Source organism: Nicotiana tomentosiformis, chromosome 12 (assembly GCF_000390325.3).
Source record: "Nicotiana tomentosiformis chromosome 12, ASM39032v3, whole genome shotgun sequence".
Taxonomy (NCBI): Eukaryota; Viridiplantae; Streptophyta; class Magnoliopsida; order Solanales; family Solanaceae; genus Nicotiana; species Nicotiana tomentosiformis.
Window position 1 is genome coordinate 130,577,932 of NC_090823.1, and position 25,191 is coordinate 130,603,122.

Sequence of the window (25,191 nt, forward strand, 5' to 3'; positions counted from 1 at the left end):
ATATATATTACTATTGAGTATATTTAACTTTTTACATCAAAAACTACTGTATTTACTTTATTCCTTCAAAGTACCAAATAAGACTTGTTATGAGTAGTTAATGGTAAAACTTTTATGTAATAAGCTATTATCAAGTTGAATACTTGAATATATCTTCCAGTATTAATTTTGATTTGTTGGTGTTTATTAATATACATGTCACAATAAATTATCTATTGGGAAATTTGGGAAACACCTATAAAAGTACCACATAAACAATTGATCTAGGTGGTGGTTCAGTCCAAATGGCATATGCCATCTCAAAGGAACAAATTGCAAATGCTCCTCAAAATGAGGATGGATAACCTTATGTTCAAGAAAAACATCTTATGTCAAAAGATTACAACCTCTATGTCCACAGGTTTGTATTCTTCTTGTGTCACAAAATAAATCTAAGATCAACTTTTTTTTTGGTAATTAAAGGATTTTTATTAATCACCAAGTGAATCATTACAAAGCTATACCTGACTTTAGACCCAGTCAGATGTCTTTATACAGTATCTATCTCTCCCTATACATTAGTTAACTTCTCACCTCCTTTTTTAACTATTAAGTCAACTAACACTAACATCTATTCAAAATTTTAACTGTTGTAGTAGTCTCCTAGTTCCAACATTAGCTCTAACATTGCATACACATGCTATAGTTCTTGCTATTTCATCTGCATCTCTTCTGGCCTTCTCAAACACTCGATTGTTTCTTTCACACCATATCATGTGGATTATCTCAGCGTATATCATCTTGAATGCAGCCGTTGCTTGAGACTTTCCTTTAACATTCTTCATTGCCCATCTCCAATGTTGGTTCTATGATTTCAGACCATGTGGTTGCATCTGAAGCCACATTAGGACTCTGTTCCATATCCTTTGAGCAAAGACACATTCAACAAAAAGTTGGTTTCTGCTTTCACTATGTAATTGACACATGATATATATTATGTTCACTGGCATACCCTATTGCACGAGTCTATCATTTGTAAGTAGTTTATTTTGAAAGAACATCCACACAGTAAATTTAGCTTTGGTTCTTGCTTCATTTCTGAACATGAAGATCTTCCATTCCACTCTAGGTAATTTCCCCAAACATCTGGTGGTAGAGTTATGTGATCATGTTGCATTTTCTTTGAGCCATTGTCTGCCTTAGGTCCACTATCTCCCTTGCCCCAATCAGCTTCCTGACCAGCCAAGAAGCCTGTTGAGGAATTGGCATGTCATCTAGCTACTATTGTTTTATATAATAGGAGTGGATCCACCTAACCCATAGCTAATCTACCTTATGTACAAGATCCCAGTGATTTTTAGTAGCTGCAGCTTTATTCCATAGTTTCAGGTTGATGAGGTTTAGCCCTCCTGCACTATTAGGTATACACATTTTCTCCCAAGCCACCAGCGACCTTCTTGTGATAACATTAGAACCAAACTATACATAACTACTACAGTAAGCCTCTATTGTTTTGAGAACTTTACTTGGGATGAAGAACAACTGTGACCAATAAGCTTGTATACCAAACATGACTGATTGTACTAGTTGAATCCTTCCTGCATACGATAATTTTTTGGCTGTCCATGAAGATATTCTAGCTACCATTTTCTCTATCAGAGGTTATCACTGAGCTAAGGACATCTTCTTAGTTGATAAAGGCACTCATAAGTATTTTACTGGAGTTCACCTCTAGGGTAACCAAATCTTTGATGGATTTCATCTTGCACTGCTTGTGTAACACCTCTATAGTAGATAAAACTCTTAGTCTGATTATCTTAAAGACCCGAGGCTCTATAAAATTGGTTAAGGCATTGTTGAAGCTGAGTAACAAAATGTATATCACCTATTACATAAATAGGGGTAAATCATTAGCAAAATTGAGATGTGTAATACCTAGCTTTGAACATCTAAGGTGAAGTTTATACTCCTCATTTTGCAATCCTTTGAGGTTTCTACTCAAGTATTCCATTACAATTGCAAACAGAAAAGGTGAAATGGGATCACCTTATCTCAGTCCTTAAGCTGCTGAGAAAGGAACTAAAGGCTCTCCGTTTACCATAATTGAGTAGCTCACAGTCTTAACACAGGTTATGACCCAGTCTTGAAATCTTCTAGGGAATCCTATCTCAACCATATTCTGCTCTAGAAAGATCCACTTCACATAATCATAGGCCTTGGTCAGGTCTATTTTGATCATACATCTAGGAGAAGTGTTCTTCCTTATGTAAGCTTTGACAAGCTCATAAGCCAAGATGATGTTGTCTGCAATCTTCTTCCCAGTAATGAATCCAGCATGTGCTTCACTAATGATGTTTTATTATAACTTTCTGTAGTCTATTCGCCAGCACCTTTGAGACGATCTTATATAGTATTGAGTAACAAGGAATAGGCCTGAAATCTCTTGCTGTTCTAGGATTGTTTATCTTAGGTACCAATGTAATTACCATGCAATTTATGGCTTTATATAGCTTACCAGTAGTAAAGAAATCCATAATTATTCTCACTACATCATTTTTGATCATTGCCATGCTCTTTTGAAGAAGTAAAAGTTATATCCATCCATTCCAAGAGATTTATCTTCATGTATTGTACACAGTGCTGCATATATCTTTTCCTCTGTTACTTTAATACATAAGATCAATTGTTGTTCATGAGTGAGCTTAGGTTCATTTTTCATAGTTTCCTTATTGATAGCAGGCAAAGATGCAGCAACAGTTCCCATCAAGCTCTTATAAAATTTAACTATCTCTTCCTTAATGCTAGTAGGAGTAGCCATTTTCATTCCATCGTCAGTATAGATCTCCAGTATCTGCTTTCTTTGACTTCTCTCTTTCATGACAACAGAGAAGTACTTAGTATTGGCATCTCTTAGCTTGATCCATTTCACTCTAGCCTTCTGTTTGAGGTTACTTTCCTCAATAAGTGACTATTTCTCCAAGTTCTGTAGGATAGTTTTCTCTTGTAGTAGCAGATTGTCTGAGTATTGTAACCTCATTTCCTCCTAAACTTGAATAAGCTCAGCCCTTGCATTCTTAATTCTCTCAGCAATGCCCTTATACTCAATAGTATTAAGGCTTTTGAATAGAGGTTTCAGAGCTTTCAGTTTCTTCCAGATGTTCTCCATTTGATCACCAGCTTCCTTTCTTCTCCATAGATTGCCAACAATTGTATCAAACTCATCATGGGAAGCCCATACATTAAAAAACCTAAAAGCAGTTCTAATGTTGAGTTTCACATTTTTTTAAATTGATAAGCATTAATGAGTGGTCAGAGATTAAAGGTATATCATATTTTGTGTGCACATGATCCCGGTTCATCATCCAGCTATCATTGCCCAACATCCTATCAATTTTGCTGATAATCCTTTCTGCCACTTGTTAACTATTGGACCAGGTGTAGTAGTCTCATTTCCATGGTAGTTTATTCGGTAATAGATTATGTATGTAATCAGAAAAGTCAATTATTTCATTCAATGTCACAGGGTTGCCATGCATCATGTCTTATGTATATAGCATAGCATTAAAATCACCACTTATCAGCCATGGCTTGTTTGTGTGTGCAGAAATATCATCCAGACTTGTCCATAGTTCTTTTCTTTGATCAACGGTATTGAAGCCATGTACCAATGTTAGATATGATTCAAATCCATCCAATATACCTTTAACTAGGCAGTGTATAATCTGAGCCTCTACTTTTTCAAAATCAACACTATACACATTTGGATCCCAGGTAAACCATATTTTTCCATTCACAACTTTCTGATAGTTGCACTGCAATGCCCATCATGGTAATATATTTTTAATAACTCTCTTCACATTTGGTTCTTTGACTCTTGTATTTTCTCTTGGTCTTCTTCTTCTCCTTGGCTGCATAAAAGTCTGATTCTCAACTTCTTTTTGCTTGCAGTAGTGACCTATTTTTAAGCAAACCTCACAGAATTCGGGTTTCTAATCATATTCAATTGATTGTTCAAATTATCTTCCATATGGTTCCCATACCAAGACACTAGTAGGAAGTGACCTTTTAACATTTATTTCAATGAGCATGCAAGCATAGGAAATCCTTTTCTGTTTTGAGGTATACTCATCAACATACAATGGTTTTCTTATTACACTGGCATTCCTGCTCAGTGATGTTTCTCCCCAGCAACTCATAAGTAGATTTGGCAATACCACCCACAGGGGAATTTCCTGTAGAAACTCCTTTGTGAAATCAAAATTAGCGGTCCATGGCTTCAATATCACCGGTTTGTTATTAATTGTATAAGGCCCAGAATATAAGATTTCCCGCATGTCACTTACAGACTAAAATTTGGTAACATAGTATCCTTCCTCATGGTAAAATATCTCTATTTCAGCCACTCGATTCCAACTCTATTTCAAAAACCTATGCATATATTTATATCCCGATGTCTCTCCAATTACATACACAATTAGTGCACTTTTCCATTTTTGAATTTCTCTATCAATATCATCTTTTTTCAGTTGAACTACAACTTTCCCCTCAACAATAGCAGGAGGAATGTAATCTAATTTTAAACCATTTTCTGAACTACGATTACCTGCAAAGTGGGATGTCCACTCAATTGGCTTCTCCTTGTTCTCAAATGTTGGTTCCAGATCTGAGATGTCCTTACTTGTACTCGCCTGATCTATTGTTTTCTCTGGTGGAATCTTTTGTCGCACGTTTAGAGATGATCTAGTAGTTAAGTCCAGTCTCTTAGCGGTGTGCTGCACACTTGATTCCACTTGTTTTTGCTTCTGATTTGACATAGGAGTAGTCGCCGATTATGTCAACTTTGGATTTTCCGGTTGCATGTGAGCTTCAGCTGCTTTACCGATGGTAGTTAAAGGTTACAACCTAGGTCATCCACGAGCTCGACCTCTTCCCATAGCCATAACCATGGTGGGCGTACATTTAACAAACATGCGCTGAGGGCATGGGAGCTAGAGAGAGAATATTCACTGAGATAAAAACATTTATATAAGAAGTCTAATCAGCAGCGTAAAGAACTTTACGCTATCATGTCACCTAAAAACGAGTATATGTTAACAGCGTAAAATTTGACGAAAATATATTGTATGCAGTTATTTGAACTATGGACAACTAGCTGGTCGTGTTGAGATTTTCAAGACTTCAAGAAACTATAGTAATCCTTGAGCCTTGGAAGGATATGATGGTATATATATCTCTAATTTCTTATGAATTTTTGCCTATTTACAACAATATAATCGACAATATTCTCAATAATACGAGAAATATTGTGCTAATATGCTAAGAGTTTAAGTTATATGTGCTAACGATGTATCTTATAGGCTACTTATAAGTAATTAGTCAAATGCTAATACAAAAGCATCATTTATTTTTCAAGGGTACTACACATATGGAAGAGTGGACTACAAAGTAAAAGCTCCACAAAGTGGTACTAGCTTGAAAAACTGTAGAGCATTAGCTAGGAAAGCACTTAAAATTAGAGCACCATGCAATTACAAGAACTGTACATTCAATGGAGTGTGAAATGGGGGAGGTGGTGCTGGAACCAAGACTGCATGTGTCATCACCTTTCAATGGTGTTGGTGCTCGGGTAAAAGTTGTATTTATATTCAACAATTCCACAAAACTCTAAAAAAGAAAATGAAGAAATATAGGTTAGAATCAACAGTGCCAAATCAATAATCATACATAAGTACAACATTATGTGTTTTGATGTTCATAAACGGAATGTTGGGTATACGAACAAAGTCTCACATTAGTAGCCGAAAATATTGAAAACCTACATATTGTTAGGACCGAAATAATCATGTGTCATGCGGAAGCTAGTAAAACAAACCTTAAATGACGATAAATCAGAGAAATAAATCAAAAGAGACACAAACATTTAACGTGGTTCGGTCAATTTGACCTACGTCCGTAGGTGGAGATGAGCAATCCACTATATAAAAGAGAGTACAAAATATTGAGAGAACAACCTCACAAAGAGGCAAACACAAGTGACACACTAAACAAGACTCTCGAACCCTCAACAAGACTCTCAAACCTTATGTGGCTACATTGTGGATACTAAATAAATTTCTTCAAATAAATATATAATTAAAGATCTAATCGTAACATATATTATATATACAGCTTGTAAAATCTTTTCTGCTGCATCCCCTTTTAACATCCTCACTCCTGCTGTTGCCTGAAAATGACAAAGGAATAATAATTAAACAACTCGCTTTATTCTTTGATTCTATGTATGAAAAAGAAAAGTGAAGGGCCATTAGCTTTTCAGATTTAATTTGGACCCGTGTACTTTTATTCTATGATGATAAATTGTACAATATGTTGATGTGAAATAGTCCGTGCTAGCAAGTTTCTGACTTGTAATTAGAAAATATTCGGCATTTGCAAAGTCATTAAAAAATAATTATTATTTTATTGTAATACGGAAAGTTTCAACATAATATACTGGAGATTGGTGCACCTGTGTATGAACTTCCAGCATATTATGCTGCAACTCCAACACACGGAAAGTTCCAGCATAATATACCGGAGATTGGAGCACCCGTGTATGAACTTACAAGATATTATGCTGGACGAGTATATTATACTGGAACTCCAGTATATTATGCTGGAAATCCAGTATATTATGATGGAAGTCCAGTATATTATGCTGGAATATTTTTCGGATTTTGAACAGTGTTTTCATTCAGATTTATCTTTACATAAAAAGTGACTAAAATTCAATTGCTTTTGAAAGTATGGTTATTTTTTAATTACCACTTGTAAATCTGGTTATTTTTTAATAGGATTTAACTTAAAGAGTTGTTATACTATCAGTTAATTTAATTTATTTTAGCAAGTCAGTTGACTTATTTTTTTTTCAAATTATTAATGTACTTTTTATGAGGTTTATAATTATTTCTTAAGTAATCTGATAAATTGAAAATTACTTTGCACTGTCACTTTATAGAAATTTTGATTGTACAACAATAACAAGTAAGGTCCCATCCCATTTTCTAGACAGCGCAGACGACCATTCATGGGATCTAGCTGTTAGTGTATGGGTTTACGTAAATTCACTATTTTACTTAAATCTCGATAATAATGTTATATATTTTTAAATGTATTTATGTGAACATATTCTCAGAGATTTCTATGGTGCAATAATTATAAGGTGCACAATTGGCGATTCAAAATCCATTTCGGACGGTCTTGTTTTAGACATTGAGTAGAGATATATATATGTGAAGATTAATAAAATTTCAAAAAGTATAATTTTGAACCTATAATTTTAAAAATATAACGAGTTCAGAGTAAGAGATTAAAGTTAAACCCGTCACATAAAAATTCTTGATCTATTTCTTTATAATAGTGCATTCATCCTCTTGAAATCTTCTATCATTAATACCAAAACATAGTACTTATGACTAGGTAAAAAATAAGCTTACTCAGCTTATTCAGTATGCCCTTTGTCAGTTTATGTAAGTTAAACTCACGTTAATATATGCCAATCATGTGGTAATTAATAGTGACCCCTAGTTCGAGGGGAGTTTCGGATTGTAACTCTTTAGGAACAACACCTTCTGCTCCCTCTAGAAGTGGCTCTAAAGAGTTGGTTGCGGCTTTAGGATAGTTATTTGGTCAAGCGGTAAAAATCAGTTTATTTTGAAAAATATTTTTTTAAAAAAAATATTTTTTTTAAAAGTACTTTTGGTGAGAAGCAGTTTGTATTTGATTAATTTTTTAAAAAGCACTTTTGAGCAGCAATTAGTGTTTGACCAAATTTTAAAAAATTGCTTCTAAGTGTATTTTTTTCAAAAGTACTTTTTGAGAGAAGTTCTTTTTTCTGCTTCTGCTCAAAAATATTTTTTTCCTTTCAAAAGCTTGGCCAAACACCTTACAAAAAATCACAAAAATCACTTTTGACACAAAAAAATATTTTTGCTTCAAAAGAAGTTTGGCCAAACAAGCTAGTAAGATCAAACTCATATCATAAAATTTAATTCTAAAAAGTAGGGGGATAATTTGTTAGTACTTAAAACTTCATATATGATAAATTTAAAAAAGAATCTTGCAATCCATTTAATTATATGGGAAGTAGATGATTAAACAAACGGTAAACCTTGTGCTCTTATATAGAAGAATCACTCGTGAAACATGTGATACTACTATATTATTACAATTAAACATAATGATTTGACGTATTATTTCTTTTTTCTGTTTAAGATATTAATATTCTGTCTGTCCGATGAGAATATCAAAGCTTTCATTTTTTTTAGCTTAAAAAGCGATCCACTTTCTGTAATTATTGCACTATGACTCAAAGAAGAGTTACAAATGTAAACATGTGATATTTCTATTACACAATTTTAAACCTAATGACTTTAATTTCCAGTTTCAGTTGTAATTTTCCTCCTACTATGGATCACATGAAATGAATTTTTTGTAATGAGAAGTTACATAATATTTTTTATATATAGATATCAAAATCTTATACACTGTTCGTCCAAAAAGTTAAAACTAATATTTTTATGCCAATACAAGAACTTTTTTTTGTTGTTTACAGCACATTCGACCAAGTTTCGCTGGATCACATGATGACATGTACGTCAACTACTAACATAGGCATAGAAGCTTTAAAAATAAACTTTTTATTTTATAGATATTTCTCACCTGATCTATTTTTTAAAATATATTTTTTCTTTTATCCTTTTCTTTTTGGATGTGTTTTATGAAGAAAAATATTTTTATATTTTTTCATGATTGGCTGGCTTAAATATTTTGTAGAAAATGACTATCCTACCAAAAAGTGAAAAATATTTTTCAAATTTTTTCTCAACCTTCCCCGGCCTCCAACCTCACCTCCCTCCGCCCCCTAATATTGTCACTGTTAGCCCGTAGACTCCGACTTACTATCCTCTCCTGTTCTTACCCATTTCGTCTTATATTGTGTTTGTCTAAATTATATATTTTTTCAAAATATTTTCTACTACTTAATCAAACATTGAAAAATAAGTTTAAAAAATTATTTATTTTGCAAGAATTATATTTTTCTTCGTACCAAACACACTCTTTATTTTTTCTTTGTTTTCTTTCTCCATCAATAAGACAACTACATCTCCTCCATCGAGTCAATTATCTGTTACCTTCCTGCCATTTCCAAATTTGGTCTTTCTCTCTCTCTAAAGTTTGTCTTCTTCTTTTCCTTAACTTACCGTTGCTTCTTTTGGGGGAAAAATTGGTATGGATTTTAATAGTAAATAAGGAGAGGTTTTGATAAATACCACAAGTGGGATTAAATTAAATTATTTAATTAAATGTAAATATCATATACTTCCTCAATTCACTTTTTAGTTTTTCATTTTTGATTTTGCACAGTAAAAAAAATTTAATGTGTGTATTTTACAATTTCACCTATAATAATGATAGCATTTTAAAAAGTTTTGGGTAATCGTTTGAGGAATAAGTAGTTAATTATAAAAGTAAAACATGAAAGACTAGCTTTCTTTTGATTTAGTTTAGTGGACAAATAAGAGTAAAAATATATTTTTAGTATAGTGAACAAGTAAAAGTAAAATGAGATACAGTCAAACATCTCTATAACAATATCGTTTGTTCCGAATATTTTTGGATGTTATAGCGAAGTGTTGTTATAGAGAACATATATTATAACATAAAATAAATATTAATTTCGAAAAAATTAACTTTTATAAGAAGTGTTATTATATAGAAATGTTATTATAGATAAATCTGTCTCCGGTACATAAATATTCGACAAGATTTGATCACACATATTATAAGTTTCTTCACAACAATGGATAGAGATTATTAGCTTATAATTTGGTGACACGTGCATATCGGATAAGACTTGTTATCTGCAAGCATAAACTTTGTTTTATTCTGAGTGAGACATAACTACTGAGTAGACAAAAGTTGTATGAGATTTCCTCTCATATCTTGCCAAGTGGATTATAGATCCCACTTTTCAGCAAAAAAAATAGGTCGTTGTCGTTTGTTTGTTTTTCAGCAAAAATATTGGAAGTTTGGAACCGTTGAATCCATGGTTAAATATGCCACAGAATATAATTATGGCAATGAGACGGAATTTAAGGTCATAAGAAATTAACCACACAAAACTTCAAGGACCACTTTAGCATTTTTATCCTTTTGATATTCTTTATCCTTATGTGATGACCCGCCATGTCATCATGCCACATAGACGACATATGGCATATATTAATGCCATGTGATATATGCCATATGGAAGCTTACATAGGAGGAAGGCTAGCATTTCTGGGAAGATTTCAGAGAAGTATGGACATTTCCTTTGGAAGACCCTAGATCTCTATGGATTTGTTAGAAAAGTCCTTGGAATCTTCTAGGCTTGTAGAGAATTCTAGAGAAAGCCTTTATCTTGTAAATATGAAGGACTTGTGTAATAATTAATATTTACACACTAGCCCCTAGGAGACTAGTATATAAAGGGGGTCATTCATTTGTAATCCACCAAACAAACAATTCAAGTTCTCTCTAATACAAAGCTTCCTTTAACAATTCTCTTGTGTTCTTTCTACTATTCTCTTAGCGATCTTGAGTGTGGTAAGGCTGACTTGGCATAGCAAGAACGAGAGCAAGTTATGCAAGATAGTGAGCGAGTTGTCAAGTGCCGCACGTATGCTTAGTTAACAACTAAGAACGTGACAACGTGGTATCAGAGCAAAGGTTGCAACTAAGGGAATGGCGAACGACGGAGAAATTAACGCTGCCAACACCCAAGCCAACGTCATCCAAGATGTTGCTGGCAAGAGTGGCCGTAACAAAAAAAGGAATGCCACCAACAACAGCTAGGAGGTGCCACCCGAGGTTGTGTCAAACGAGGGGCTTACATCCCAAGAACCATCTGTCACTGAGGCGAGCGAGGATGAAGTTGAGGTCCTGCCCCAGGACGTCTCGCTCGGTAAAGAGTGGGTGATGAAGATGAACGTGGGGATGGACGTTGTGGAGATCTTTGGCCAACGCTTGGGAAAGGTGGAAGGCACCCTTAGCGTTCTTGAGGGGCATACTCTTGAAGAGATTGAGAGTATCCGAAATGACTTGGAGGGACGTATACAAACCGAGATGGAACTAAGGCAGACCTATCACTGCCTTAGAGTGCAGACTCATAGAGGCTTTGAGTACTATCGATTCTATGAAGGAAAAGATAGAGTCACTCGAGGAGCATATTAGTGCTGGCATGACCGAGGCATCCAGCAATGTTGTGGTGACGAGGGAGGCCAAGATCAAGGCTCCCAAACCCCAGTGTTCAAAGGTGTTCGCGATGCACAAGAAGTGGAAAACTTCCTTTGGCACTTGGATAACTACTTCAGGCACGACAAAGTGAGGGATAACGAGGCCATGATCAACATTGCAGTGTTGTACCTCTCAGAGACTGCCATGCTATGGTGGAGAAGGAAGATAGCCGACGTGGATAAAGGTTTATGTACTATTAGCACGTGGGATCAATTCAAAGCCAAGTTCAAGCGACAGTTCTTTCCAAACAATGTCTTGTATGAGGCGAGGTGCAAGCTTAGGGAGTTGAAGCAAATAGGGAGCATACGTGTCTATGTCAAGAAGTTCACTACCCTTATGCTTCGAATCCCCAACCTAACCAATGATGACTTGTTGTTCCACTTCATGGACGGGTTGCAAAATTGGGCTAAGCAGGAGTTGCAATGCCGGTAAGTCATAGATATAGACCAATCCATAGTGGAGGTCAAATCATTGATGGATTTCAGGAATGACAAGCACGACAAAGGCAAAGGCAAAAAATCAAAGGTTAACAATGTTAAAGGTGGGGGAGACCGTGGCAAAGGCAAGGAGATACAACAACAATACTACAAGACTCAAGATTCCAAAAAGTAGAGTGGCCATCAGGGCTTCGCCGAGAAGAAGGCGCAGGCCGAGAAGAAGGGATGTTACATATGCGGAGGGCCGCACAACTTCAGGAATTTTCCCAACCTAAAGAGCCCCAGTGCCATGGTCCATGAATGGAAGGAATAGTCGCAAGGAGAGAGTTCGAGAACCGCACAATTGGGTATGATCGGATTATGTGGTTCTGTCACGAAGCAAGCTATCCAACCTATTGAGAATGGCAATCAGTACGTGGATTTCACCATCAACAACAAGCCTGCTCATACAATGGTGGATACTGGAGCAACTCATAATTTTGTGACTGAGGCTGCCGCAAAGAGACTAGAATTGAAGCTTGCTCTAACCAACTCTCGCGTTAAGACTTTGAATGTCGAGGTACAGAATGTTCGTGGGGTAGCTAATGGAGTTGGTGTCAAATTGAGAACTTGGAAAGGTATGACAAACTTTACCGTAACCGCTATGGATATCTTTGACATCATATTGGGGAAAGAGTTCTTTAGACATTGTCATACTTTGATCGACCCCTACCTCCAACATCTCTTGGTTATGGAGCTAGAAGGAGCTTGCATGGTACGTACAGTGACTATGCCACACTGACAGATCCAAGCACAACTCTTGGCTATGCAGGTTGTCAAGGGGATCAAGAAGGGGGAGTCGACATTCGTGGCAACCATCACAAGTCTGGAGGAAGACAAGAGTTTTCAATAGACACTATCGCCTTGCATAGAGAAGTTGCTTGAGGAAAACAAAGACGTCATGCCCAAGGAGTTGCCTAAGCACTTGCCTCCTAGGCGAGAGGTGGATCACAAGATTGAGTTGTAGCTAGGGGCTAAGCCACCTACATTTGTCCCATATCGTATGGCACCGCCTAAGCTAGAGAAGCTCAAGAAATAATTGAAAGAGCTGCTAGATACTGGTCACATTCACCCATCAAAGGCACCTTTCGGCGCACCAGTATTGTTCCAGAAGAAGAAGGATGGATTGTTGCACTTGTGCATAGGCTACCGAGCACTTAATAAGGTCACAGTGAAGAATAAGTAACCGTTCTCGCTCATTGCTGACTTGTTCGATAGACTTGGGAAAGCCAAGTGCTTTACCAAGGTGGATCTTCGCAAGGGCTACTACCGGGTTCGCATTGCAGAAGGGGATAAGCCGAAGACAGCATGTGTGACGAGATATGGAGCCTTTGAGTGGTTGGTGATGCCATTCGGCTTAACCAATGCATCGGCCACATTTTGCACCCTTATGAACAAGATGTTTTATCCCTACCTTGATCAATTTGTGGTAGTCTACCTAGACGACATAGTGATCTGCAACAACACCTTGGAGGAGCATATGGAGCACTTAAGGAAGGTTTTCCAAGTCTTGCGGGAGAACGAGCTATACATCAAGAAGGAGAAATGCGAGTTTACACAATCAAAGGTGCACTTCTTAGGTCATGTTATTCGCAATGGTGAGCTACGCATGGACGAGGCTATGGTACGTGCTATCGAGGAGTGGGAGACCCTTATAAAGGTAACTGAGTTGAGATCCTTCCTTGGCCTTATTAACTACTATCGTCAATTCATCAGTGGCTACTCAGCAAAAGCCACACAATTGACTGAGTTGCTAAAGAAGAACAAGCCATGGGTTTGGACGGAGCATTGTCAAAAGGCATTTGAAGGCCTTAAGGCAGCTGTAACAGAGGAACCAGTCTTGGCGCTACCTGGCTTTGCCAAGACATTTGATATGCATACAGATGCCTCAGACTTTGCCATTGGGGTGTCTTGATGTAGGATAAGCATCCATAGCATTTGAGAGCCGCAAGTTAAATGAGATGGAGCGACGTTACACAGTGCAAGAGAAGGAGATGACTGCCATTGTGCATTGCCTTCGTACATCGCGACATTATTTTCTCGGGTCGAGGTGCGTGGTCAAGACCGATAACGTGGCTACTAGCTATTTTCAGATGCAGAAGAAGCTCACACCAAAATAGGCTAGGTGGCAGGATTTCTTAGCCGAGTTTGATTATGTGCTGGAGTATAAGCCGGGCAAAGATAATGTTATAGATGATGCCTTGAGCCGGAAAGCCGAGCTTGCTGCCATCATTTCAGTAAGTTGGGACATTCGTAAGGCTATAAAAGAAGGCATGTAACATGATCCAGCAGCCAAACAACTTATCGAGTTAGCCAACTAGGGTAAGATGAGATGTTTTTTGGTAGAAGACGTCCTATCCACGGGTCGGCGGGTCTACGTGCCTAAGTTTGGAGATATTAGACGGCAGATCATAAGGGAGAGTCAGGATACAATGTGGGCTGGTCATCCAGGCCAACATTGCACTAGGGCCTTGGTCGAGTCAGTCTACTATTAGCCACGCATGCGAGATGACATAGAGTGTTATGTGGAGACTTGTCTTGTATGCCAGTAGGACAAGGTTGAGCAACAACAGCCCGGAGGACTTTTGGAGCCACTACCAGTTGCAGAGAGTCCATGGGAGAGCGTGACTATGGACTTTATCACTTGCCTACCAAAGTCCGACGGTTATGGTACTATTATGGTGGTCGTGGATAGATTTTCCAAATATGCCACCTTCATGCCCGCCTCACCAGATTGTACTACCAAGGAAGCCGCCAAGCTATTCTTTAAGAACATGGTTAAGTATTGGGGCTTATCAAGGAATATTATCAGTGATCGAGACCTCCGCTTTACTGGGAACTTTTGGAGAGAGTTATTCGACATACTTGGTACGGAACTGTATTTTTTCACTAGTTTCCACCTACAGACAGATGGACAAACGGAATGGGTCAATGCCTTACTTGAATGCTACTTGAGGCATTATGTAAGCATGCATCAGAAAGATTGGGCAAGGCTCCTAGACATCGCCCATTTCTCTTATAACTTGCAGCGGAGTGAGTCCACGGGGCGAACACCATTTGAGCTAGCCACAGGCCAACAGCCACAAACTCCATATTCATTACCAACCGCGTTCGAGGGAAAGAGTTTTGGGGCTTATCATATGGCCAAAGGATAGGAGGAACAACTTGACACTGCTAAGTCCTACTTGGATAAGGCATCTAAGAAGATGAAAAAGTTTGCGGACTGTAAGCGGCGTCCCATGGACTATAGAGTTGGAGACATGGTGATGGTGAAGTTTAACCCAAGACAGTTCAAGGTACTACGGGGTATGCATCAGAATATGATTAGCAAGTATGAGGGGCGATTTAAGATCGTCGCCAAGGTAGGCAAGATCTCATACAAGCTTGACATGCCACCGTATCTTAAGATCTACCTTGTCTTCCATGCCGGCATGCTTAAGCAATATAGTGAAGACAAGGATGATCCGAGTAGGGGCCAATTAAGTCGAGCGCCTATTACTATCACCGCCTCGCATGATCGGGATATTGAGGCTATCATGGATTACCAGACCAGGCGAAAACAATGGCAAAAGCCACCGCTATGTTCCTCGACCATTGGAAAGGGCAATCACCGGATGAAGCCACGTGGAAACGATATGAAGTCTTATGGCAATTCAAAGATAAGGTCCGAGAGTTTATGCATCAGCATTACGCCGCGGTCGTCGCAATATTAGGTAGGGAAGAGTGTGATGAACCACCATGTCATCATGCCATATAGACGACATTTGGCATATATTAATGCCATATGGAAGCTTACATAGGAGAAAGACTAGCATTTGTGAGAAGATTCTAGAGAAGTATGGACATTTCTTTTGAAAGACTCTAGATCCCTATGGATTTGTTAGGAAAGTCCTTGGAATCTTCTAGGCTTGTAGAGAATTCTAGAGAAAGCCCTTATCTTGTAAATATGAATGACTTGTGTAACAATTAATATTTACACACTAGCCCCTTGGAAACTAGTATATAAAGGGGGCCATTCATTTGTAATCCACCAAGCAAACAATTCAAATTTTCTCTAATACAAAGCTTCCTTTAATAATTCTCTTGTCTTATTTCTACCATTCTCTTAGCGATCTTGAGTGTGGTAAGGCTGACTTGGCATAGCAAGAACGTGAGCAAGTTATGCAAGATCGTGAGCGAGTTGTCAAGTGCCGCACGTGTACTTAGTTAACAACTTAGGACGTTGTGTTTCGGTGCTTGCCCTTTCTTTTAAGAATAAAGATCTTCATCGATCTCCACTACGGCTGTCACTCCTACGTGAGCCGCCAAGTACCAGTCTCGCAACAGTATTGGCGCAAAAGGATCGGTCCTTCACTTGCTGATCGTTCGCGAGTCAAACTCGCTCTCTTGCCACGCCTTCCACTCACTCGCTTGAGTCGGACTCAATCACTCTTTTAGTTTGGAGGATCATTCGATACTTATTCTGACACGGTTCATAAGGTCACAGCACAGACATAACCCGGAAATGCTTGACACTTAGCTGTGAAAATCTTTAGCATTTTTTTCTCTCATCATATGCTATTTGAAGAAGTTAGGTAGAGAGAGGAAGATGTGACACCATAGGCGAATCCCACATTGACAAAATACGGGAGATGTTGGATATACAAATATACATGCCTTAGACTCTAGTCACACGTTTTAAAGTCGTGCGGGCCTAGGCCCAAAACGGACAATATCACTAGTGAGTTGGGTTGTTACACAAGATAATATTATAATGCTATTACTAAATATTACCCAAATAACCACATACATTATATTTTCAAATTTCTCTCTTTCATATCCCTAAGTATTCCTTTTTAGAAAGATAAGGAGGTCGTGGAAATGATAAGAAAAAACTAAGATTGAGTAAGGAGGCTATATTTTTAGAAAGTTTGGAGTTAATCTTACGTGATAAGTCGTGATTTTTGTAAATTTTGAGCCAGATAATTTTTCACATTAAATCGTGTGTTCTTTACTTTTCTGTATTTTACTTACCACGCGTACGAAACTAAGTTAAAGTATCAATGTCTTAGGTAATTCTGGGAGACATATAACCTAACAAATTTTATTAGAGGATTCACTGCATATTGGTGCAAAAAGAAACAAATTTCTATTAACAACTGCAATCAATTCCCATTATTGAATCAAATGCTCTTCAGAAAATAAAATAAATTTTATTACAAGTTCCTAATACTCCTAAGAAAGAATATCTCCCAAACTGTTTTCAGAGAGAAACATAAGGGAATTTGCATGATCCATGACCTGCCCAAAATTGCCAAATCAACAAAAATGTTTATTAGTTTGTAATATCATGAATATGATACAAAGTAAAATAAACTAAAGTATATGAAAAGAGTATATTTATATATACTAGTAGTATAAATATTTTTAACACTAAGGTCTCCTAAAATATAACTAAGGGGTGTACAAACCGAACCGGAAAATCGCACCAAACCGAAAAGTCAAACCAAACCAATTAAAAAACCCGACTAGGTTTGGTTTGATTTGGTTTGGTATTGAGTAAAAAAATTCAAACCAATCCGACGTATAAATATATAATTTTTTATATATAATTTTAGGACTTTATATAGAATTTTCTTTAAAAGATGTCTAGAAATATTTGAGATCCTCTCATGGGATATAATATTTAATAGAACTATAAAGTGCATTTATTTTTATTTACTTTAAATAATAGATTGTATCACTTTCTTATTATGTGTTATTGAAATGCGTCAATCATCTCTTTGTTCTTTCATATTCATATGTCAAGATTTATTATATGTTTCGAAGTGGTATTTCGATAATCTAAAATTACATAGAACATATCATTATTTAGGTATCATATTGATTTTTATGTTTAATTATTAAATTTGGTTTACCCTGAAAGCGTACATCAACCAAAAACTATTGGTAGACGACTAAGAAAATAAATTATTATGTGTTACTAAAAAAAATTCTCCCATAAGATCACTTTAATAGATCATATGTTTGTTATTTGTTTTTAATTTTTAGTAAGCATATATTCACTTATCGAAATTTTATCTATAACTTTAATAATGCAAAATTGAAATAATATTCATGTAACAAAAAAATACCGAAAACCCCGAAAACCCCGAAAAATCCGATAAAACCGAACCAATCCAAACTGATATAATTGGTTTGGTTTGGTTTTGATAATATCCGAACCAACCCGTTCCATGTACACCCCTAACTACCGCTAATATAATGTAATAAGTGGTATTATTAACCTAGAAAATAAGACATGATATCTGCTAAAGCAAGTTAAAATACACTAAAATGTAAAAATTCTTTATGCCGTCGATATATATAAGTTAAATCATTCTTTAAAAATCCCTTTAATTTGTTCTCGATTTTCCATTCAATGTTTCTATAAAGAATCCTACTACTATTATTTAAGAAGGAAAACTTTGGGGGTACTTACTTGGGTCAACAGTGGTTTGAACAGCAAGCCCATTGAAATGACAAGTTTCACCATCTTTTCTAAACTTAGCCCAATATGAACTAAATGCATAATTTGCATGAGCAACAATAGAAACAGGTTGATAACATGATTTTCCAGGAGAAAGTTCATCACAAATTCCATCTCTCTTACATGCAAATTCCAAAGCTTGTCCTAAATCCATTTCATTCACAATATCCTTTGCCAAAACACACCATAACTTCCCATTAAATGGTCCATTATTTTTTGGCACTGGTAACTTAGAAAATTCAGCCTCTGATATCTCTCCAGTCAAGTCGATATCGTAAATTGGCTTACCATTAGGTAGTAACAATCCCCAGTGCCTCTCGGTACCTGGACCTTCCTTTTGATTTTCATCATAGAGTGAAAAAATAAACGTAGGTATCGTTGACTCTGGACGAGCTGGTGTACCAATAAGTGGTTGTGATGTCAATCTACGTACAAGATTTCGATTATATGTAGCTGCATTGTAGATATTAGCACCAATTTGATCATAGTCACCTCCATTAGGCCATCCAGTTTCTGCTATTGCCAATCTAATATTGTAAAACCCTAATTTTTCCATTGCAAAAATCACAGAATCAAGCATTTGATCCAAGAGGTTTGTGTAAACATAGCCACTAACTGGATCCTTATACATTTGAGTACCTTTAAATAGTGCAAAATCAAGATTTATGGAAGATGGATTTTGGGACCATGAGAAATAAGGATAAACATCAATAAAGAAGTAAGATTTTGTCCAATTCAAGAATCTCAACAATGGTATCAATAGTGAGTTTCTTGGAATATCTAACCTAAATTCACCACTGGAAGGTGGAAATGAGGTTTGTAACATGTCCATAGCTAAAGGGGTACCAATTTTAATGTTGTGAATTCTATGTCCATCGATCGATTTCTTGATATTTCTCATTGCTGGAACAAGATCATACCATAAACTTTGATCATCCTTGTTACTTAAAACTTCATTTCCTACTAAAATATATCGGATCATAGTGTTTGGATAGTAAGAAAGAACGTTATCGCGTACCCATTGGTTTGCAACTGATTGATTTGCAGCTACAATTGAGATTTGATCATTTGGTACCATGATTGAGACATGAAGATTTGTGCCTGATAATAATCTAAGTATCTCTGGATTTGCATCATATAGCTTGACTTTACCAGCTTTCATTGTTTTTATAAGCTCTATTGATTCATATGGAGATGGTAAGTTGTTTCCTAGCCTTCCATAATTTACTCCAATCATGTTTGCTAGTGGAAATGCACCTACAAAAAAAAACAAAGAGGAAGAATAAGATGCAAGAATTAGTACGCATTTGGATAATATTTGATTGAAGCTGAAAAAAGAAAGAATGGTATTTGAAATCGAAGTTGAAAAAGAGTATTTGTCACCTGTTGTATTTGGACATAAATTTTACTTGAAAAAAATTTATGTTTTGTGGGTGAAAACTATTATTTCTACTTTAAATATATACTTCTAAAACAAGCTTTTCAACATTTGACCAGTACTTATAATACTAAAGTTCAGTATTTGCAAATAATAGCCAAATGGGTAATATTGTAATCATTCAAGAAGATTAAAGAGAAACTAAAACGACAATCTTTCATTAGAAGCTAAGCATTATTTGAGGGAATATATACTAACCTGAGAAAGCAAGAAAAGAAAGGAAAGCAATAGTAAAAATGACTTCTACCATGATTTTCTCTTTGAACATCTTAACCAAATTTCAAGATTTTTAACAAATTGGATTGCTTTTTGTGAAGTGAAATTCCAAATTTGAATGTGTCGTTAAGGTTGAAATAGAGAGGTTTTTATATGGGGCGAACTTAGAGGAACAGTTGAACTACCAGAATATAGAATCTGTAAGTAACTAGGTGAGACAAAGATTGTGAGAGTTTTATCAAGAAAGTGAGAAATTGAATGAGGAAATTAAATGCAATAATACATTAAAGGTATGATTCTGGAATTTTACATAAATAAAGTGAAGGCGAAAGACCATGGGATGTGAAAGTTGAGTAGGTAAGTAACTATATATGCATATGCTTCATTTGTTATCTTCAACTTGTTTATTTACTTCTCTTTGTATGTTAAAGAAGTGTAGGAAAATATACAGAGGCTGAGCAACGATCAGACTTTATAGGCTCTAAATTCTAGAATAGCGATATTAGGGGATAATAACTGGATTCTGAATCTATTTTTTTTATATTTAATGAATTTTGTAATATAAATATAGATGTTGAACTAAAGCTAGTAGGTACTTTTTATTTATTTATTTATTAAAAATGTATTGAAAAATAATTTAAATGACTACTCAAAATAGAAGACCTTCTCAATCCATCATAATCTATTAACCTACAACACCTTTACCTCTTATCATGATTCGAACGATCATCTATTCCATTCGAACGATCATCTATTCCAATCTCCTTTAAACCGTCGACTGATAATAAAGGAAACAAACTAATTATATAAAATCTTCCTTCTGAAAACAGCAATAAAAATAGTTCCTGATTTTAAGGGTGTGTAGTTGTGTAGCTTTATTTTAATTCTATTAAACTTATCTTCAATAAAATTAAGTGTATTTTTTTCCTTTATCTTTTTGCATCTGTAGTAATTCGATTTTAGATCTTATAATTCATAAAATATATACATGTTATGACATGAATTTTTGTTTGTGTTTTGTTTTTTCCGGATTTTCACACATTATAGTCCCCCCCCCCCCCCCCCAAAAAAAAAAAAACATAATAACTTTTTTATTTTGAATATTAATGTTTTATAACATATAATATATATAAATAATCAGTGCATTTTTTATATATTTGGCTAGCTGCTGTAATTATTTTTTACCACCAACAAAATGTGTTAAAAGCCCCTTTTTTCCCTAAGTTCAAAGGGCATTCGGCCCAGTAAGTTTCAATACAAATTAGTGCCCGGAGGCCCAAATTGATACTTGAAAAGAGTTCTGTCTTGTAGTTGGGCTTTAGCCTTCTGATATCAATTTCGAAGAGAACAAAAAAAGGCCCAATATAAGCCTACAAGAATTACGCGACACACCAAACATTTATACTATATTTATCATTCGTAACTATAATTTTTAGCAAATTTATCATTCATAACTATATTTAAATTTTATAGCAAATCTATGAAACAAGAGATTAATTGTTTTGAACTGAAACAAGAGAGTAACAAGTTGTCGTAGCTTAGTTAGTGGAGGTCCTGAGTTCGACTCTCAACAAGAGCATTTTTATTTTCTGTATTTCGCCTTAGTTGTATTCATTGTGCAAACAAATACAAGCGCTATATGCTGCATCCTTTGTATACACCCATGTATACAGTCGATAATTGATATAGGTTGTATTCATTGCGCGAAAGTGATATAAGTTAATAACAATTAAATTAGGCAAACTATAGTTACTAAGCTTTAAAATATAGTGCTTTATAAAAATTTCAAGGCCAAAACTTTAAGGTCAAAATTTAAAAGTGTTTCCCATGGTACAAGCAGCATTTGTTAAACTTGACGTTATGCTTATAGGGCAAACGGGGATCACAATTCAAGATCATCCACTTTAAGAGCTATTTGTGTACTTCACCCGAGAATAACTACCATATTATCCGTGGAAATGATTTCATAGTGAAAGGCTTTCTAATCTTGTATTGAAATTACTCTGCCATATTTAAATATACAGATCATGTAAGAGTCCTAGAATAAGTCATGTACATAGGATAACACTCCTATGCAAACTAGGACACAAGTAGACAAAACCAATTGGTAATATACTACAACTGAACGTTATTCTTCTTCATTCCCTCTCAAGTTGAGCAGGGGTATCGACCACCATCAACTTGGATTTCAACTCAAGAAAGCATGACTTCAACAATGGCTTCATCAATATATCAGCAACTTGATCATGAGAACTGACATACCGAACTGAAAGAGTCTTAGCACGAACCTTATCTCGAACAAAATGGAAATCAATTTCCATGTGTTTCGTACGAGAATGGAAAATGGGATTGGATGTTAAGTATGTAGCACTCATATTGTCACACTATAGAATAGGAGTAGAAGAGGTAAAACATCTAATTTCTCGGAGCAGAAACTGCACTCAAGTAATTTCTGAAGTTGCAGCAGCTAGTGCTCTATACTCAGCCTTAGTGCTTGATCGGGATATAGCTCTTTGCTTTCTTGATTACCATGATATCAAATGATTACCCACGTATATGGCAAAACCAGTGGTGGACTTCCTATTATCTATATCCCCCCCCCCCCAATCGGAATTTGTATAGCCATGAAATAATGTAGTAGATCTTTGTGAAAAGAATAGGCCATGAGCTAATGAACCTTTGATATATGATATGTTTCACTGCCACCCAATGAATTTCCTTAGGACAATACATAAACTGAGAAACCTTGTTCACTACATATGCTACATCCGGATGCGTGAAGGTCAAGTACTGCAGCACACCAACTATGCTGCGATACAACGTCGAATCATTGAATGGAACACCACCAGATGATGAAAGTTTAGAAGCCGGGGAAATGGAAGTGTTAATAGGTGATAAGTTATGTGTTCTGTTATATTTTGATGATCTAACAAACTTAATGTTAAGAACCAGATAGGGAATCTGCTCCACATCCTCAAAGTGCTCAAGATCAACAAGTTTCAAGTCTGGGACATGTTCCAATATTCAGAGTCCAAGAAACAATAGAGGGAACAGATCGATATCAGTTCCCTTGCTGACAGTATCATTCAACTCCCTAAAGTTTTAAAGTGGCTGCAACTGTTCCTCTGCGCACACACAACAATGCAAACAGTGGAGCAGTCACTTTATGGGGAATGTCCTTGTACCAAATATGCTTACATCATTCAAGTGATGTCACTTATGTAATATTAACATGAAGCAAAGGCAAAACGTCACGCTTTCACATTCAAGAATTCATCAAGCTTCCTCTCACGTGTGTTGCTAACTTGCAAGTGACATTCAAGGCGTCAAGAATAAAGAACAACATAACGAAGGACATGTTTCCTGCATTGAGTCATTATATGTCCTTAGTTGTGTTGTACCTTTGTTAAATTGATTTTCTTATAATTCTTACTTAGTTTAGTTAGAAGCATTGTGTAGGAAACCTTTTTGTAAAACCATAAACCTTATGTTTGTGTCTTGGCTAGAGTTAGTCGAGTTGTAAGTTTTGTAATAGAGTTATTACAAATTAGTGAGGGATTAAGAGGTTAATTCCTAGGTTACAATAGTTTGTAATCTGAAGTTTGCTCAATAGTGAAGTTGAAATCCTACGAGTGTAGGTCGTAATTTTTAATCCCGTGATTTGGGAGTTTTCCACGTAAAATTCTATTGTGTTATTTATTTATTGGGGGGTGTGTGTGTGTGTGTGTGTGTGTGTGTGTTATGTGGGAACTAATAGAGAGCCTGGTTCTCTATATAGTTTAGTGAACCCTTAGTTTCTATCAATTGGTATCAGAGAAGATTCTTTCTATCAGGCTAACACTTAAAAAGGATCTGCATGGCTGCTCCATCAAACATTGAAGAAGGTCAATCTACCTACAGATCACCATGATTCAATGGACAATACTACAGATGGTGGAAGACAAGGATTCATGATTTTATCATGGCTGAAGATTCAGAGCTCTAGGATGTTATCTGCGATGGTCCCTTCGTTCCTATGAAGACTATTGGGGAACCAGCAGTGACAGTTACGAAGACTAGGAAGGAGTATAATGATGCTGACCGCAAGTCTATATAGAAGAACATTCCAGCAAAAAAGATCCTCGTCTGTGGTATTGGGCCAGACGAATACAATAGGATTTCCTCCTGTCAATCTACTAAGGAGATCTCGGAAGCTCTCCAAACAGCACATGAAGGGACAACTCAAGTCAAGCAGTCGAAGATTGATATGCTAACCACTAAGTATGAACTCTTTAGGATGAAGGACGATGAGTCCATTCAGGACATGCACACTCGCTTTACCTCTATCATCAATAAGCTCCATTATCTGGGAGAAATCATTCCAAGGAACAAACTTGTCTGAAAAATACTCAACGTATTACCTGGTTCCTGGGAAAGCAAAGTAAATGCTATCACGGAGGCAAAGGATCTACAAAAGCTGATCATTGATGAACTCATTGATAATCTAAAAACTTATGAAATGGAGAAGAAAAAAGGATCATGAGAGAAGAGATCCCAAAAGGGAGAAGAACCTGGTCTTCAAGACAGACAACAATGAATCAAGTGGTGAGGATGCTGATATGACTTACCTGACAAAGAGATTTCAGAAGATGGTACGCAGAAATGGAGGCATTCCAAAAAAGGGGCAGCTCCAGCAAGCCAAGAGGGTATGACTTATGTCATAAGTACAGGTTGCCAGGACATTTCATCAAGGATTGTCCTCTCCTCAAGCAAGATCAGTACAAGTACAATGCAGACAAAGCACTCAAAAGGAACCTGGTTCCTGACAAAGGATTCAAGAGAAACGATGCCGCTGACAATGTTATGAAACAAGCTCTTGCTGCATGGGAGACTTTTCTAGTGAATCTGGAGGAGATGATGAACAAAGTGACAACTCTATGATGGCAGTTGAAAGTGAAACAGCTGAATGTTATTCTATCTTTGCCCTGATGGCAAAATATGACGATGATGAAGATAATGATGATGATGAGGTAAACTTTCTAGACGTTCAAAGAAATCTGAAGTCTTACTCTCAGAAAAAGCTTATATCTTTGGCAAACATTTTAATTGATTCTTATCACAATCTTTATAAATGATAAAAATGCTTTACGTATTGAGCTAGGAAAGGTAGAAAATGAGAGAGATGATTTGGTAATCGTAGTGGCTGACCTAAAAGAAACCATCGAGGATCAAATGAGAGAAACGAGTGTTCTGATTAAAAAAAGGTGAGGACATAGAAA

At 36.2% G+C, this 25,191-nt stretch overlaps 1 protein-coding gene and 1 long non-coding RNA gene across 3 annotated transcripts; one reads left to right on the forward strand and one right to left on the reverse strand.

Annotated features, from left to right (window-relative positions):
* The first annotated feature begins 207 nt into the window (after positions 1 to 207).
* On the forward strand, positions 208 to 6,081 carry LOC108948592 (uncharacterized). The gene is made up of 3 exons (XR_001973315.3): positions 208 to 400; positions 5,109 to 5,200; positions 5,393 to 6,081. It is a non-coding gene; the product is annotated as an uncharacterized lncRNA (long non-coding RNA).
* A 10,815-nt stretch (positions 6,082 to 16,896) lies between these two features.
* LOC104116645 (probable glucan endo-1,3-beta-glucosidase A6) lies at positions 16,897 to 20,091 on the reverse strand. Of its 2 annotated transcripts, none has more exons than XM_009627543.4 (3): positions 19,916 to 20,091; positions 18,232 to 19,536; positions 16,897 to 17,051 (listed from the first exon to the last, which is right to left on the reverse strand). In XM_009627543.4, the coding sequence occupies exons 1-3, from the start codon at positions 19,983 to 19,985 to the stop codon at positions 17,014 to 17,016; spliced, it is 1,413 nt and encodes a 470-aa protein (XP_009625838.1). In that variant the 5' UTR covers positions 19,986 to 20,091; the 3' UTR covers positions 16,897 to 17,013. The 2 variants fall into 2 exon arrangements, with proteins under 2 accessions (XP_009625838.1, XP_009625839.1); XM_009627544.3 differs by lacking the exon at positions 19,916 to 20,091 and adding an exon at positions 19,663 to 19,739.
* Between the last annotated feature and the right edge of the window lie 5,100 nt (positions 20,092 to 25,191).